The following is an 18663-nucleotide window of genomic DNA, read 5'->3' as shown; positions in this document are numbered from 1 at the left end:
AATGTGTTATTGGGGTTGAATTTGTGTTGCCTATTGCAACAAACTGTAACTATTGCATTCCAAAAGTCTATTGCCTATTTGCAAAGTATTTAAATAAAGTAACTCATTCTGAGAAAGTATATTGTGATACCTTGTTGGTTCTAAAATAAAATAACTATTTATTTTGACCTAGAGTTCAGTTCTTGAGACCATTTGCTGACTGAGGGTGTACAACAAATGCTTTACACTGTCCTCTGAAATTGCCTTACTGCGCGACCAAGCTACCACTTTAGAGAATACGGTTATATGTAACTTTAGCCTCTGCCAAACCTCTGGGGTGGGTCTGTGGACTATGTGCACACTGTACCTATTTGGGAACAGTATATACAGAGCCACTTTCTCACACAGCGGCACTGGGGCAGGGTGTTTTGGCGTTGGGTGCCCTGTTGATTTCAATGGGGATTTTCCGGTTTCAACAAAGACTGCAGGCTCAGGGACGAAGATCTGCTGGGGGTGACCACCGGCTGGAGAGGTAAGTTGGGATGCTGGGACACCGCCGTTGGACCACCCAAGGCTGTGGGACTTCGGGTGCAGGGGTGTTTTTAGGCATCAGGTTTTCTTAGCAGCTCCGATTGTGGTTGGCTTAATCCTCCAGAAAGAGGCTGCAGGCTTCGTTGTGAGATTCGAGGCAGGTCAGTGATCCCCAGATCAGGATGGCCGGGGAGACCTCCTCGTGGTGTTGGGCCACTCGAACTCGGGCCGTCGGGTCCTCCTCCTCCTCCTCCTCCTCCTCCTCCTCCTCCTCCTCCTCCTCCTCCTCGCTTCAGCACGGCTCTTAGGTCCTTCTATTCTTCTTGGTCGGCTCCTGTCTGAGGAGGCAAGGTTCAGGGTGGCCCCTAAATACTAGATTTAAGGCTGTTACAGGTAGGAAAAGGTTGGGACCAATGGGTCCCTTCTTTGGGGTGGGTACACCCCCTATTATGCCACCCTCCAGTGGGAGGGGGGCATATGCCTCACTCTGGTTGGCTGGGTCCCCCCTTCATCAAGATGGCGGTAACAGAGTTGTGCTCCACCTTCGCCTCCCCCACATGAGGGGTGCGGTTGGCAAAGGCGGTGGGCACACCTCCCTTCCTCACTTGGTTTTCCCACTGACTCTCCCGCCCAAAGTGGGTGTCAAAACCAGTGGGGGCCAGTTGCTGGAAGCAGTAAAATGCCTGGGGAAGCTCACGAAGGCGGCAAGCCTTAGAAGCTTCCCCTTCATGGATCCTGCCCATCCTGGGGGAGGAGGCTTGGCACCTCGTCTTGGATGTGCATGGTTTCAGACCGCCAAGAGCAGCAGGCTCTCGACCCTGGGGTCCAGAAACATGACTGGTGGTGGCAGCTGGCGAGCAGCCACTCAGCCTGGACACTAGTGTTAGGTCTTTTTTCAGGGGGCATCTCTAAGATGCCCTCTGTGTGCATTTTTCATTTAATCCCACACCGGCATCAGTGTGGGTTTAATGTGCTGAGAAGTTTGATACCAAACTTCAGTTTTCAGTAAAGCCATTATGGTACTGTAGAGTTCTTAATGACAAACTCCCAGCACCATATACTCTTCTCTCAGCACCATATACTCTTAATGGCATTACTGCACTTACAATGTCTAAGAATGGACTGTAGGGGCACAGGGCTCATGCACCTATACCCTCACCACTGGTATAGTGCACCCAGCTAGAGGGGTGGCTGACCTATGCCAGAACAGTGGGTTGTAGGCATGGCACACAGGAGTAGAGGCCTTCCCTGGCCACAGTGCCTTTGGTACCTGTAGTACCATCTACAAGGGACTGACCTGTGGCCAAAGAGTGCCAACTGGGTTTTGTTTTCAATGCAGTTTAGGGAAAGACCATAGGCCCTGGGTACCTGTTTGGCAGGAACCCAGGGCACACTCAGTCAACGCTTATCAGCAGTTTGGCAAAAAGTGGGGGCAACCATGCAAAAAGAAATAACTTTCTTACAGTCAAAAAAGATGCGAGTCATGAAAGAGCCTCAATGTCACGGAAAAACTCTATATACCTGTAATAGCAGCCCAAGAGGATACTGAGTATTATGGATGAACTTATATTGTTTACAGTCAGATACCGGAGAATAAGTTATAAATCTATGAATGATACGGAGCTAGAGAAACTAAGAACAAATAATTATTCAGGCTGCTGTCCAGTCAAAATATTGGACGAAACAAGTTTGAGAGTGCAGCACTATTCTAACCTCTACCTTAGTTGTGACAACTGGCAGCATGACACACAAATAGTGTTCAGGACTTAAATTAAAGTTTTCCGTCATGACTGTTTAAATGTTTTCTTCCGAGCTTTGTGTTTGCACTTAGACAAAACAAAAGAGGAATGGTAAACTCCTGTGGGAAAAGGTAAGGAAGAACAGATTACTCTCACTGTGCACAAATACTAAGAGTGCACACCATTAAAGTTCAATGTCAATGTCTGTAAATACTCCCCAGATCATCTGGGGGAGAAACCCTCAGATCTTGCCTAGAAAAAGGAATTATAAATGTATTTCATTAGGTCAGTCTGCGGCAGATGCATCCGTGTCATCATAGTAACTAAAAGATGATAATCTTCCGCTGCCAATATCATCATAATCACGTGGCCTGTAATCTCAGTGGTCATCAGAATTGGAGTCATCTACTGCACAGCTCTGTACCTACCTTCTTTGGGAGGGCTGAGTTCATGGAGATGCTCCTGGTCTAGGAATTAAATCATCATGTATTCTTGAGCTGCAGTTGAAGGATAATGGTAGATGACTGGAGGTTGAAGAATTGACACAACTTCAGGCTGTGGTTGTACAGGATGTGTTAGCCTTTGATAGAGATTGTTAATCATGTCTTGGATCAAGTTTAATATCTATAAAGGAACTTGCATCGTAGACTGTGTACAGGGTACACGGCATTCCTGCCACCCTTCCTTGTCCTATTCTAGGTGACTGAACCTTGTGCTCCCTACATGGTGAGAACATAGCTTCCTCACACGCTTCTTTAGAATCAACATATTGAATATTTAATTCTTCTGAAAGTGCTGGGTATTCGTCGTAACTGAAGAATGCTTTAGTGTCGAACCAGTGACACCATCAATGTTTGTAGTGGCAAGATGGCAGGTAGTGGTAAAATGGCTGACGCAAAAGCCAAAAATAACAGAGGCTGATGAGGTGACTAAGCGGCTGAAACTGAAGATCTCAGGAAAGTTAGCAAAGTTTTTGCTGTTGTCAGTTCTGTCGATATCTTCATTGAGTATTGAGTAGTCGACAGGTAGTATGTGGCACTATGAGCCAGTGTTCTCGACGATGGCATTGAAGTTGATGGTGGAGTTAAAACCAACAACAGTCTTCTTTTTGACAGAACCGACTGTCTCAAAGGTGCCTTTGTTGGCCTATGCTCAGGAATTGGAATGACTGACGGACCTGCTTGTTTTCCAGTCATCGATTCGGAGGTAAATGTAATCCTCTACAAAGGTAATTCATGCTTAGCAGGGAATAACCTTTGTGAGTTAAGCATCTCTTCTTCTTGCTTCTTAGAAGCAATAGATAATAGCTGGCCAAGTGACTGACCTTTAGGGAGCGAGTCACAGGGTCCCACACACTGCTTTGAAATATTGTGCTCAGACTACTCTGATGAGAACTTGGTATGCTTACTTTGGGTTTTGAAAAGCCAGACCTCATATTCTGCTTAACAATAGCCAACATCAGTGATCTATCAAGGTCTTCTCGAATTTTTTCAAAGAAAGGTTTACAAATATCACAAGCCTTGACTTGTGATGACAAACAGGATAATATCGGAGGATAGAGAACTGGAGCGAGGCATATGACAGGGGTGCCCTTTGTCCCCACAGCAGTTTACTATGGTCATGGACTCTTGACTGTGCCAACTTAAGGTCAGACCCAATTCATCTGTTTGAATTGGGTGCGCTAGGCTCACTGGAGGGTGCAACAGAAGCATTTGTTAGAGGTAAGTGTTCCTCCAGCACCATGCCTTGCGCCAGACAGAGATGTGTTTGTGGAGATTTACAAAACACTCTGTGATTAAAAAGTGCTGAGATGGAAGTTGGTGTCTGTAGTATTCTCTGTGTTGTGCCTCCCAGGCACCTGTAGTTGGAACCTTTCATGCTTCATGGTTCCAGGCTTTGTCTGAGAACGCTGTGGTTTGACAGTTGGTCTCTGTCATTGCTCCCTGTCGCTGTGCTTCTTCTAAGCTAAATAAACGCTTCATTTATAATTCCTCTGGAGCGTTCCTTGAGTAATTTACTACAAATTTATTGGCGACGATGCTTAGAAGAAGGTAAAGAACCCGCCTGCCTTACCTCGCATCTCCTCGTGTGGCAACAAATAAGGAGTAAACTTCAAAGGAGAAAGAAGAGCAGCCGCTCTGATAAGGATGACAAGCCAGCGGAAATGTGACTGGAAGCGAGATAAGTAATTTCGTTTACCTTCAGCGCGTAATCGGCGTATTTAAAAAAAAAAAAAGAAGGCTTAAGCGCACTCTCCGGCAAACGCTCTCGACGTGTGACGTCTACAGCCTGTCATCAGCAACGTGCGCTGGTTGGCAACGCATCTGTGCATTCTCGGTCTTGCGTGTGGTTGGCAGCAACGTACGGCCAAGCTGCTCGCGCCTCAGAGAGGGCGCGCTTCCTTGACAACGCGACCGCGTCATCTTAGCAACGTACGGCCAAGCTGCTCGAGCTTCTGAAAAGACACGCTTCCTCAACAAAGCGGCCTTGGCAACGAACAGAACTTGTTCGTTACAGCTAGGACAGACGCGCTGAATGCGCTGAATGGTGTTTTCCACGTTACATTAGAGTGTCTGCGCCATGAAAAGAAAAGACTAGTTTTATGCTTCCTCTACAGTGGTGCTAAAAAAAAAATATATAAACATTGACACAGTTTCTGATCCAGTGTGGTTCAGTAAAAAAAAAAAATTTCACCTCATGAGCAATCCACCTATTAGTTGGAAAAAATGGTTCGATGCCTTCGAGACTTATTTGGGTGCAATAGGCGCGTCAAGATATCGCGCAGAGAGGAAGAAATGTCTTTTACTACACTCTTTAGGTTTTGAGGGGAGAGAGATCTATAAACATTTGCCCCCTTTGACTAGAAACAACGCAGAAGAGGATATAGACGAATATACCGAGACTAGAATGAAACTGGAGCTGAGATTTGATATTAAACCCAGTCTTGTAGTAATTAGACACAAATTCTTCAAAAGGGACCAGCTACCTGGGGAGGACGTTGAAACGTATGTCTCTAGTTTAAGACAGCTGAGCGCAGAATGCGAATTTGAAGGTTTTAGAGAACAATTAATTAGAGATCAGTATGTTTGTAAGTGTGCAGACAAGTCAATTCAACAAAAACTACTGACGTTGGGCAATCCAACTCTTGAGGAGACTATCCGTGTGGCCAAGAGTATAGAATTGTCTAAAAAAGAAGTGAAGGAACTTGAGAAGAGAAGAGAAGGAACTTGAGAAGAAAAGTGAAGAAACTGTTTCAGTAGTTAGAACTAAGGAGAACAAAGACAACAAAACGGCTTTTGGTCAACAACGTTTTGAGAAAAGTAACTTTGCCAGTTCCCAACGTTTTGAGAAAAATGCTTTCTCTAGGAGTGACATTTGTTATAGATGCGGCAATCCTTCACATAACAAGAACAACAAATTTTGTCCTGCCAGGAATTCTACTTGTCGTAATTGTGGAAAGTTTGGACATTTTGCTAAGATTTGTCAAGTTTCCAAACAAGGGAATTCGACTTTCTTTAATAAATGTCAAGGGCAGAACAATGTTAATGTGGTTGGGGATGTCACAGAATTTTATGGAGGTACTGGGAGGGACTCTGATCCTATCAACTGTATTCAAGACGACCTTAGGGACATGGTCGTAGTGGTACGAGATGATGGTGTCATCATTGGGGACCCTTCAGAGTGTGTTGACCCTTATGAAGATTTTGGTGTTGGTGATAAAGTCATTTCCTTGTTAGTGGATTCAGGCGCAAAAGTGACGATGATCACCCAAGAATTGTTTAATGAAACTTGGCCTGAAAGGGAACTCCAGCCTCCAGATAGAGCCCCTGTTTCTTATGAGGGACACAGGATATCTCGTTTTGGTTTTTTTGAGGATATTATTCAGTTCAGGGGTAGGAAAATTTTTGGAAAAGTATATGTCTCCATTAAAGGCTTGAACATCTTGGGGTGGTTTCACCAAGGGTTGTTTAAGATGATTCTAAGACCTGGTACTAAAGAACAGATTAGTATCGATGAGTCCTGTGACTATTTTGAAAGTCTTGCAGTTGTAGATTCTAATGAATACATTGAGAAACTAATTCTTAAGTTCCCTACTGTTTTCGGAAACAGTCTTGGCATGATTAAGGATTTCAACCACGAGATAAAGGTGAAGGATGGGGCTATTCCAGTTAAGCACAAGGTCAGGAGTGTCCCCTTCAGCGTGAGAGATGCTCTGGAAAAAGAGTTGAATGACTTGTGCAAGAGAGGGGTCATAGAACCTATAAAGTCGTCCTTGTGGTTGTCTCCTCTTGTTGTCGCCAGGAAGAGGAATGGTGATTTGCGCGTCTGTGTGGACTTGCGCAGTGTCAATAAAAACATCTTGATTGATTCACACCCTTTGCCAAAGATTACGGACTTGTTGTCTCTCACCAGGGGTGCAAGGTGGTTCACCAAGCTGGATTTAGCTTCCGCTTACCACCAGGTGGTGTTGAGTCAATCCTCTAAACATCTGACTGCCTTTGTCTCTCCTTTTGGGAGTTTTCAATACTGCAGAATGCCGTTCGGCCTTGCTTCGGCCGCGGCAGTCTTCCAAAGATTAATGAATCAAATGTTTAAAGATGTTCCTGGAGTAATTGTGTTCCAGGATGATGTTTTGATTTTTGGGGGAAGACAAAGGGGGTCATGATTTTTCTTTGAGTCAAGTTTTAGAAATCATGCAAGACAAAGGCATTGTACTGAAATCTGAGAAATGTGTTTTCCTAAAGGAAAAAATGGAATTTCTAGGGCATGTGGTCTCACATAATGGGGTGGAACCACGTCCTGGTCTTGTTAAAGCCATTGTAGATGCCACTCCACCTGTTGATAAATCTGGTTTGAAGTCCTTTATAGGGCTCAGTGAATTTTACTCCAGGTTTATCAAAGATTATGTATCTAAAGTTCAACCTCTCACAAACATGCTTAAAAAAATGTGCCTTTTGTCTGGGATAAGAACTGTCAAGAGATTTTCAATTGGATCAAATCACAGCTTGTGAGTGAGAATGTGCTCAAACCTTTTGATCCCAATAAGGAGTGTGTTGTCACTGTGGATGCAAGTGGTTTTGGCCTTGGGGCTGTTCTCACTCAGAAAAATGGCCAAATTGACAATACTATCGCTTATGCCTCAAGAGTGTTGCGTGGGTCTGAGGTTAATTTCTCGGTCATCGAGAAAGAGCTTTTAGCTTGCTGGTGGGCAGTCAGGAAGTTCAATCCTTTTCTTTGGGGCAGTCATTTCATGATTCGAACAGATCATAGCCCTTTAGTTTCTATTTTGTCTGGGGAGAAAATCAAAGAACATACTCCAAGAATTGCTAGGTTGTCCACTAAACTACTACAGTATGACTTCGACATTGTGTATCTCCCCGGTTCGAAGAATGTCAGGGCGGATTATTTTTCACGTTTCCCCATAACTGAGAATGACTGAATTTGAAAAGGAGGATGACCTAGAGGACTGTTTTGTTGCTGCGGCAGATCTTGAAGGAATGTGTGCTATCAATGAAGTTGAGTGGGAGGAGGAGTTGTTAAAAGATGAGGTTCTTGTTCAGGTTGCTAATTACTTGAAATCTGGTTGGCCCAAGGAGAAGAATGTTTCTGGAGATTAAGGTTGCTGACGAGCTTACTGTTGAGGATGGTATTCTCTTGCGGTGTGGCAGACTCAAATACCCTGGGAGCTTGAGGAAACGTCTTGTTGATGGTGCACATGAAGGTCATTTGGGGAAAACTTTTACAAAGCGTAGGTTGAGGGACGTGTTCTGGTGGCCACAAATGGATGTTTGTGTCGATACTTTGATTGATAATTGTGTCATTTGCAAATCTTCCAACAAAAGTCACAAGGTAAGGACTCCCCCTTTGGAGCCCATTCAGCGTCCGGAGAGAGCGTGGGAAAAGATTGGAGTTGATTTAGTTGGCCCTTTCTATCTTCTACCTTCTTCTTCTCGCTTTGCCATTGTAGCCATTGATTATTACTCCAAGTGGCCGGAGATTCGATTTGTCAAGGAACCTTCCTCTGCTAATGTCATTCTTTTTTTAAAGGATATTTTCTTGAGAGAGGGTTTCCCTTCAGTGGTCATGACGGACAATGGTGTGCAGTTTGTCAGCTCTGAATTTGAGTGTTTTCTTAAACAGGGTGGTGTTGGTCATAAGAAGAGTTCTTTGTATCATCCTCAGGCCAATGGCCTTGTGGAAAGGATGAATCGCGTGCTCAATAATTGTGTGCAGTGGGCCATCGCCAGCAAGTGTGTTGTTGAGAATGCTGTACGTTCCATGTTATGGTTTTACCGCACTACTGCGCATTCTTCCACTGGAGTTTCTCCTTTCGAACTTTTAAGGGGAAGGAAACCTACAAAAATGTGTCCAGGTTGGATGTCTAAGTGGGTGAAGATGAATGTGATGGATGGCATTGATGGTTTTGTGAGGGACAATATTTCGGCAGCTCAGAGGAAACAAAAGATTTATTTTGATGAGAGAAAAAGATCTGTGCCTCATAATATTTCTGCTGGAGATGTCATTCGCATCAAGAACTCTGTTCATGTCACCAAGGGAAGGAGCAAATTTTCTGAACCACTAGTGGTCGACAAGGTTTGTGGGAATGCTGTGCGTGTGAACAACAAGGATTGGTGGAACATTTGTAAAGTTGTAAGGGTTGGTAGAGATGATGCGTTACCCAGTTCTGTTAGTAATAAGGGAAACGGTAATGTTGATGCTGATGTTGATGCAACTTTTGTGTCAGAGCCTCGCAGGAGTCTCAGAGTCTGTAGGATTCCTGCCAGGTTCAGATAATTGTACTGTAACCTTATTGTATTCTTCTCTGCTCTCAGCTGTGTCTTTTCACCTTTTCCTTCTTTCTCATTTCCTTCTTGCTCATGTTTTTCTTTTCTTTCTCTCAACTATCTATTTTTCATTGGTTTTTCATTTTATAGAAAAGAGGATAATGTAGTATTCTCTGTGTTGTGCCTCCCAGGCACCTGTAGTTGGAACCTTTCATGCTTCATGGTTCCAGGCTTTGTCTGAGAACGCTGTGGTTTGACAGTTGGTCTCTGTCATTGCTCCCTGTCGCTGTGCTTCTTCTAAGCTAAATAAACGCTTCATTTATAATTCCTCTGGAGCGTTCCTTGAGTAATTTACTACAGTGTCATTTAGAAAATGTTGGTGCATTCCCAGACTTTACATTACTCTGTTTATGAATAAACCCAGGCACTCGTTAAGAACTACAGATAAATGGGAAACCAACTGTGGGGTGCAACACAGAGACAAGCAGTGGTAGGGAGCCCCTGCACTTATACACTAGGCATCAAGCAATGTAAGGTTTCACCGCCTGCATTTTAACCTTCAATATAGAACTTATATTACATCAGCAATGCTTCATAGGATTGATCCGCACGGAGATAATTATTGCCCCAAGTGCAATGATCAAGAGCTCACATGATATTTCCACTTGGCAGGTGAATGCCCACACGTAAGAGCATACAAGATAAGTAGTTCACAGGTATGCAAGTCAATACAGATGGCTGTTGTACGAAACTGAATAGTATCCAGGAACCCTAAATAGTGTATGATGTAAAGACTGTAACCAACCAGGTCTGTGTATAACATTGTTGTACTCCTGCAGCTGTACAGACCTGTAGGCACTGATGTGCTGTTTTTCGATGACAATTGAAATATACCTTAAACAAAAATCCTTAGGCTTGCGATTGAGATGTAGGTAATACAAGCCTTTTAAATGTGGCTCCTCCATCTAAATCTTTTTCTACAAAAGCATTGCATGCCTTGAACCGATTTGTTCTGTCACATTTCAGCCATACTGGAACCACGCTTTCCAGGCAGTTTCTCTCACTGAAAGTGCAGTAGAAAATCTGGCAGTTTGAAACCTCTAGCAGGGTAAAGGGCTAAGGGTGCTGGATTCAAATTGGCTTGAGTTTAGATCATTTCCAATGATGTTTATAGGATGGAAATTTTTGCAAGTTTAGTGTAATTGTATGTAAAGGTACACTACTGTATATGGTCACCGAAGGGGTCCCGGTCTATGACAGGGAATGATTTAAGCATGCGACTCTACAAGAGATTTAATGCTGGAGAATCAGGTGAACCTATAACAGCAGATATCTGTTTATGCTCTAGGTACTCCAGGGTCACTAGCAGGCCAAGCCTTGCCCATCTCACTCTACTTGGTCAAGGACTCTTACTTCAACAGTAATTAAATCCCCATTGTGCTGGTGGCACTTTAAGGCAAGGAATTTTTTTCACTTCTGTTGGGCAGTGTTTCTTTTGCTACATTTCCATCCTCTACAAGGTATCACTGGCAAGTTCTTCAGTGGCTAGTTTACTTTAGCCGCATTCCCAGCACTGGACAGTAAGTGTCGTTACAACAGAAGGACTGGGTTCCTGCTCTCCACCCATTACAACAGAAAGACTGGTTCCTTCTCTCCAGAAGTGGATATTTCAAGCAACACTTCACAGACAGGTTGCAGCTGTCTCCATAGTTCATACAGAACTGTCACTGCCTTATCTAACTTAGCACTGCATGCCACTCTGCTTGGTGGACCTTTACAAACAACTTTCATTCAAACAACACATTTATCCCTACAGGTCTGGTGCCTCGGGTCAAGGGTGGGTTTGAACATTTGTAACAAACATGAATATGAAATTTTTTCAGAGTACTGAACGAGCAGCAATCTGAAGAACGGAACAAACTTGGCAATTCTTTGAGAAATTGGAAATCTTTTGCAGAATTGTAACCTGAATGAAACACGTTTACAGGAGGAGTTACTATTCCGGAGCAAGCACAAGAGCTCTAGTCCGCAAATGTAAAAACAATACACAACAAAATAGCTGGAAAGGATTAGGCTTGGTGCGCCTCTGCAGGGCCACAGAGCCCCATGACATTGGGAGAAGGTACAAATACACACACTCATCTACCATTTGAGTCACCGGTAGGTCGGGGGTTCTGGAGTAGGATTGTGTTGCAAGGTCCTCATGCAGGACACGATGGGCCGGAGCAGACAAATGTTGGAGGTTCTGGAAGCCTCTCTCTTTCAGGAATGCTGCAGACAGGGATACGGGGCATCCAATTCAAGATGCTGCCCCAAACCCCAGTCTTTGCCATGCAATTCTACGAGGGGAACGCAGTCGAAGATGGTACTTTCACTGTATATACCATGCAATTCCTTCAAGGTCCTCCTGCTCTTTGGCCACAGACAGCAGTTGACATACCTTGCATTCACCCGTATAAGAAAGGACCTGGTGATAGATCACTAAACTAAAGAGTTCTACAATCCGAAGACTTCAAAGGCTTCAAGACATACTTTTGTCCCTTGTCCTGGTCATCATACTAAGTTCAAGAGGGCTTCTCCTTCAAGTTTGCTTTAGAGGTATATTCCAATCGCACAAAGAGTACAGGCGGTTAGTGAAAGTTAAGACGGCCAAGACTGGCGCCTGTCACCACCATAAGTGTCACCGTACTTTGGTGGTTTCACTAAAAGGGCCTTTACATCAAACTTTCAACCCAATGACAATTAAAGAAAACGTAATGCATCACCTTGACTTCACTGGAGACACTGCTAAAATTCACAAGCTCAAGAATACAAACAGAATCTCTCTAGGAGGCATGCTGCTCTCTTCAAATTCCTCAAGCTAACAATCATTTCCTCCATTCTAATTTTCATCTAATTTATCATCTGTGGACTCGCCTTGCATGCAACATTACAGCTCTGCCTCCGGTCTGCTTATATGTGACACTTCTAAAGCAATTCAGAACAAACCAAACGTGCGCGAGGACTGAGGGATAGCACATGCATATGCATTTTCCGAACTTTTCCAGAAGTGGAAATAGTGTCACTTCAAAACTGCTACAGGAGTACCACTGAAGTCTTCCTCAACTTCAGCAGGTATTGGCCAGTATGCCTAGCTTTTAGTATTGCACTATTCACGTTTATTCTTCTCTCTCTCTCTCTCTCAACTAGCCTTCCTGTTTACATCTACTTTTCTAGTGAAATTCTACAGGTACAACACAATTCCTTGTAAGCCACATGGCCTCTGCAAGCGCAGTAGTTAATCATACATTTTCCTGTGATTTCCGAGCCAGCACAAGACCAACACTGGATCACATCAATGCACTGTACGCACATGTGCCACCAACACTAAAGGCAAGCACCCACCCCACGTCACTAGAAGCAGATTAGAGGCAAACTGGACAGCCCCACACTACCCTCCCACAATATCTTCATGCAGAGGTGGCTCAGATTGTCAGAGAGGTGTTAGTGTAATTTAAATGTTCTAACCTACATTAGGAGCATGCGGCTGGGTGAAGCGGTGAAACAATGTGCATTAATACTTAGGAGCCATTCAAGTCAGGTAGCGGGACCATTCACGCTGTGCTTGAGGGTTGCAAGCGGTAGAGGTCGAGGTTAGGGCATACGGAGTGTTCTAGTCTATTGTAGATTTCTACCAGCACGGATGAGTGTTGGATAGGGATCCTCCTGCTTTCCAGGCAGTTCTCCCCTAACCCTTTGTCCCCATTCCACCTTCCTCTCTCTTGTTGAAGTATCACATCAACAGTTACTTGGCTTAGTTAATGGTTATAAAATGTGCCTGTGTTACAGACTTGGAAATGTGATCTGGATTTGGCCCTTTATTTATCTTGATGGATCCATAGCTGTATCTGCTAAACAAGTGAAAAAGTTTTTGGACTGCCTTTGGCTACTAATTTGTACTACTGTGCTGTAGATGCTGCAGGAGTCCAGGGAAGCTGTGCTGCAGTTGCAAACCCTCATTAACCAACATGTTCCCAAGAATGTATATTAGTGAACGCAGGGCCTCAGAGTTACCCGAGAGAAAAAAGATTTATAATGATCTTTTCTGGATAGCAAGGGTTCAGCACAGTAAAGTTAAGGATCCAGAGTTAATGAGAGTACTCCTTAGGATCATGTGCCTTTCAGATTTCTCACTTCACTTTTTCAACAAAGTCTTCTCTGGAAGTGTTGATATCCAATTTCTCAACAAACGGACATGATATAACAAACAATCAAACCGTCTGCTTTTTTGAGTATAGAACCCATAAGGACGTACTGTTCTGCCACCCATAAGAGAAGCATCAGAAATGCATTTTTTTCCAACTGCTTTTTTGTAGCACACTATCAGGATGTATCCGTTCCTAGCAGAACCATATGTGAACTCTGGTACTAAATCTGCAAGCTCCCCACAAGACTGACTGTACAGGTGTTACCATTTATGCTTCCATGTAATGCCAAAGGTGTCCAACATGGGTCCAGAAGGGTATGACCCATGACAGGCTTTCAGCACAACCATTGACTTTGGAAATGTTCCTTTAGATTCATGTATTTAACTATAGACATTTAAAAAAATCTGGCATGGATCCCGCGTTCCCGGACCAACACTCGACAATGGAGTTCATGAATTTAATTAGGACTTCAATAGATATTCTCTTCCTCTTTAGGGAAAGCCATCAGGTTTTAGACTCCATCCTCAGAATACCAAAGACAGACTTTGCAAATTGGAAGATGCTAAGAAGTATTTTAGGACAACACATTCGGTTTCCTATAGTCAAACTTGAACAGGACACAATTTGCAATGGTTTAAATGCATTTTGGTACAGTGGTGACCACAACTGTACACTGCACCTGAAAAAAGCCTAGGCCCATAGCTAAACATTGTGGCAGTAAAGGATTGGAGAGCGCTTAGATCGAGAAATTGGTAGAAAGAAGAGGCCGATAATTTTTTTTATTAAAGGTTTGAAATTAAATATCTTTAAATACATGCTATGGGGCATGCATAACCCATTAAGATGCCTACAGGATCCCCTTTCTCCACTCCCTGAAAAGGTACAATTGATTGTGAGGAGGTCTCCGTTTCATGGATCTGGTGCTTGGAGGAGTCCTACCCTAGGTAACAGATTCAGAGGAGTCTGTATTTACTGCGCTAAAAACGATGGATCCCTAACTTCGACCTCTCTGGGGTGACTGCCAGGTGCTGCAGGATTAACAGGGGGCAGGGGGAGCTGAAGCAGCACAAGACAGACAGCTCTCAAGCCCTCACCGAGTTTGTCAGAGGACGTAATAATGTCAGCTGGCACGCAGGAGTCCAGATCGGCATCCAGAATCCCTAGGGGGTCCAACTGTGCCACATGGTGCCCTCGGATCTTCAAAACCAGCCGGGGGGGAAGAAAGGGGCGCAACGGGGAGCAGGGAAAGAAAAACAGGGATGGGGAGGAAAAAAAGTACAGCATAAATAAACATTGCAAGTAAATATTTGCAAAACAACGCTCACCAACGTTTGGAGAACCAACAGTTACAGGTGCATCCTCAAAATTTACGCTATTAATGCCAAGAGGATCAAGCTTTGCAATGTGGTGGCCCCTGACCTAGAAGTAATAATAAACCAGTTATTACACACAAGAAAGTTTTCACTTTTCAGTCTCATCAGATGTTAGTTCATTTGCTTTGTCATGATTCACCCAACTTTGTGGCAGGTAAACATCACTCATCATTCCAAGACAAATAAAAAAAAAAGTCTCAAATCATTACTGTACTCCAACAGCAGCCACTGTACCAGTCGTTATCGGGAGATAAATGAATCCAATTAATTTTCATTCACTCTCTGGGCTCCGCTCTAAACTGTGGACTTCCTTCTTGTTTAGGAGGATCATCACGGGGGACCTTCAGGTAGGCATTATGTCTGCAACTACCTAAAGTCGTGTGAAGTAGGACCCTCATGATGAAACCAACATTTCCCAAATCCTGTCAATATTTGTGCTCCCGCCTCCCATACGGTGGGGAATGTGATGTCAGTTACACAAACTAAGAACAATATTTTACTATTGAAAATGATAACATGAAAGTTCATGTGAATGATAGGTTCGAACAGTTTTGGCAAGCAGATAAAGTCAAAGATACGCACTCACCATAACCAACAGGTGTGACCACGCTAAAGGAGTGTTCATTTCCAGGCAGCGTCCTCCTAGAGTTTTGTATAAAGTGTATATGACAAATTGTAGAGCATTTGCCATTTCTTTTTAAAGGCTTTACAATCTGATTAAGTTGGAGTCCAACCACCTGCTAAGTAACTCAGTAGCACTTTTCCTAACCAATCTCCTGTACCCACACTAACTTATTCGTATGTTTATGCCTGCAAATGTACAAAGAGCTTTAAAATACTAAAACTACTGAAAACAGTCATACTTTTAATATTTAGAATGGTCCTCAGAATTTCCCCTAAAATACAACTATGAAGCATTTCCAACCCAATAGTTCTCTACTCCTCTCCAAAGCAAATGTATTAGCGCTCTGCCGATAAGGTTCAACTATGAGCACACTTAAAATAATTAAGCCCTGCAAGAAAAGAGTTTTGTATTAAAAGGTTATGTTAACATTACGCTGATTCAGGCTAAAGAAATAAAGTCCGAGCAGGGGAACAGGGAGCACTGTATTTATGGAAATCAATAAAATCAGGTTTTAGACAGGAGGACACGTAGCCTTTAGAAAATTATCCAAGTTTAAACCTCAATAAAATTTTAAAAAGATAACAAAGTTGTGTGCGCCGAGGTGCGTCGACAAAGGCAGCAGTGTAGGGCGATATCAAGATTGTGGGCTGCTGTAGATTTATGAAATAGGTCTGAGGCTATTGCAGGGCTCAGGAGTGCAGGCTGGAAGGAGCACCCCCATGACAATGGCCTAAGATGATACCACAAGTGTAGGGAGTGCACTCCTTGCAATAAAATAATCAAATTTTATATTGTGAGGTCAGGGCAGTAGATTTGGCGGAATGGTGTGAAACTCCAAGCAATGCCTGTAGGGGATGGAGGACAACACCCCTTTATCTGTTAATTCTCCCAATGAAGAAGGTATAACCCTAGTCCTTCCTCCACAGGTATTCAGTGGTGGTGCAGGGACTGGAGGAATGAGAGGATGATCATTCACTGGCAGAGGTACCTTTCGCCTTTTCCCCTTCTGGTGCCACAAATTTCCTCAAGAACATTGTGGCTGTCTAGCAGACTCCCAGTTACCCATGAAAGGCTGAATGCGGTTGTTGAATCATTTGCCTTGTAGTTCCTGGTCTTGGTTTCTCAGAATGGCATGACTGCGGTCTACAAAATCCTGCTCTTTGCTCTGTTGATTTTGGAGGACACCCACAGATTTTGCCAAGTTCAAGTCTTTCTTATTTATTTTCTCCATCTCATCCACTGGTGGCCCAAAGAGGGTAACTTCATCGAAAGATAGAACAGTAAGGAGGTGTTGTTCTGTTTAGAAGCTGTATAAGCAGTATCTAAAGAACAACAAATGTTGGAGTTAGATGTGATCTTTCCTCCACAATAATTGTATTACCTTTTTTAGTGTGCCTCTGGAAAGTGTTCCATTATATCTTCAGTTTCATCCCACTGATATCGGTCGTACCTCGAGAGTAAAGGTATTACATTTGTTATGTGCCACTGTGTAGCTGCCCCTCATGCCATCGCACGTATCCACAGTGTCAATCTTTTTACTGGAGGGAGTGCATCTCCTGTTCCTTGATTTAGTTTCTTTTTCTGGCAGTATGGAATATGATCTTCTCCTAGATGCTACCACTCGGACCAAATAGAATTTCTGATGTTTTCCATTGAGCATTTCCACATTGTCCTAATATTGTAAAAAAGGATGGGTAGCTGCCCAGTGAGAGGTCTTAACGGAGCACAGCCCTCAGGGAAATGTTTTTCTTGCACATCTAACCCATTATGTCCTGCATCCTCTAGCTGATCTAAGAGGGCCATGTGCTCATACAGAGACACTGGGTCAAACGTGGATTCTGGGTCTGAATCAGAACGAATTGAGTGTGACGATGAAGTATGTGGTGGAGGTGTGGGAGGGACACTATCCATCTTAACTTTTCTTTGTCATCTGGAAAACCTCAATTTCTTCCAATATGGCCGCCATAAAGGTCTGTTTTTTTTTTTACTTACTTTGCTGACTGTGGGGAACGTGCAACAGCATAACTAATATGAGGGTCAATATAAATTGCCCTCTGTACTCCATTTCAGATGGACTATGAATGTCTGCACTCAAAAGTTTCCAGGAGTCCTAGACTTCTCTGCAACTTTCCTCAATGCTGAGCCTAACTTTTACTTTTACTGGAAAATCTAAAGGTCACAGGAGTACGGAGCACTGCCCTAAAATGGATGCAGTCCTACCTGACAGAACACATCTGCACAGAATGTAGGTGCTCCCTGGTGATCAACAATTGATCTTCTCTTCAACACTTATTAGCCCCACTCCATGAAATGATTAACTTACCACTTACAACTACACCAATAAGAGCAAAATCCTTCTTACTCCGAAACACATCTGTCTTGAGAGTAGACTGGATACTATAAAACCATTTGAAACTTAATCCCTTAAACATGGAGGTCTTCTTTTGAGAAACAAAACCTTTGACCACCAAACGCAGCTTAAGGAGACTGGTTTGTCTCTCAGCCTTACAGAGTACTTGGGTATATCATGGACAAAAAATTATTTGACAAATGATTACAGATTTTCAGGTCTGAAATCATTTCGATCCAAAACCTTATCCGAGAAGGCGTTGGTCATTAAGGGTTTTTCGACAGTGGCAAAACACCTTTTTTTTTTAAGCTAAAGTAAATAAAGCCTTAACTTCTGGCATCTCTTCCATGTTCCTCTTCTGACAGATTGTTTCCCTGTGCAAAATCTGTAAATTTAACATAAGACCGAACGTCCCAGAAGCCAAAACCCAAATCCTGTAATCCCAGTTCCGGGATGGAGAATTCCTTGGAGTCCGATATCAAAGGATAGCGTAAATGACTCAATGCAAAGTCAACTGCTAAAAAGGATACAAACTACTGCAAAAGTCTGCAAGTGCAAACTGGTTTTCCTCTATGGTCAAAGTGCTTGTGTTTTCACAAGAGAAAAATATTAACCTTGCATTGAAATCTTTGGTTCCCTTATAAAAGCAATCACATTGGCAGTACTTCTCCTGTTCGGCTTTCAGCTGCACATTGAAGGAAGGAAAATATACATCTTCATACACGAATCCAGTAGGTTTCCAAACCAGAAGACATGAAATATTCTAAAGATAGCAGTCATGTACTTGACCATTCAAAGTGTACTGTCTATGTTTCCATGGGCCACAAAGACTACACCCAAGGTCGACGTCCATAGTAAAATGTTTATCTTTCACTATATGTTTTTCTGATCTAAGACTAGGATGCAGGAAAATACCGAGCATGGAATGTGTTCATGCTGCAAAAGCGAGCAAACTTCCTGCTGGATCTAAATGCAGCAGTTAATTTAGACAAACCTGTATGGCTATTAGTGGCTGGATGGTAAGGGGTACTGGGTGATGAACAGCAGCATCAGCTTTTAAAATCTTATGGAACTAACTACAGTAAATTGAGGTC

At 43.3% G+C, this 18663-nt stretch overlaps 1 protein-coding gene across 4 annotated transcripts in view; it reads right to left on the bottom strand.

The window, feature by feature from the left end:
- Positions 1-18663, bottom strand: part of OGDH (oxoglutarate dehydrogenase) — a 666388-nt gene that overhangs the window by 489916 nt on the left and 157809 nt on the right. For 2 of the 4 annotated variants that reach the window (XM_078666769.1, XM_078666770.1), the window contains exon 4: positions 14547-14640. In XM_078666769.1, coding sequence (XP_078522895.1) covers positions 14547-14640 — 94 coding nt within the window. Of the gene's footprint in view, positions 1-14315; positions 14419-14546; positions 14641-18663 lie in introns of all 4 variants that reach the window. The other 2 variants (XM_078666768.1, XM_078666767.1) reach the window with 1 other exon arrangement.

The sequence above is a fragment of the Lissotriton helveticus genome, chromosome 11 (genome assembly GCF_964261635.1).
Source record: "Lissotriton helveticus chromosome 11, aLisHel1.1, whole genome shotgun sequence".
Taxonomy (NCBI): domain Eukaryota; kingdom Metazoa; phylum Chordata; class Amphibia; order Caudata; family Salamandridae; genus Lissotriton; species Lissotriton helveticus.
Note: the sequence above shows the minus strand (reverse complement) of the source record. Positions and strands in the feature narration are given on the sequence as shown.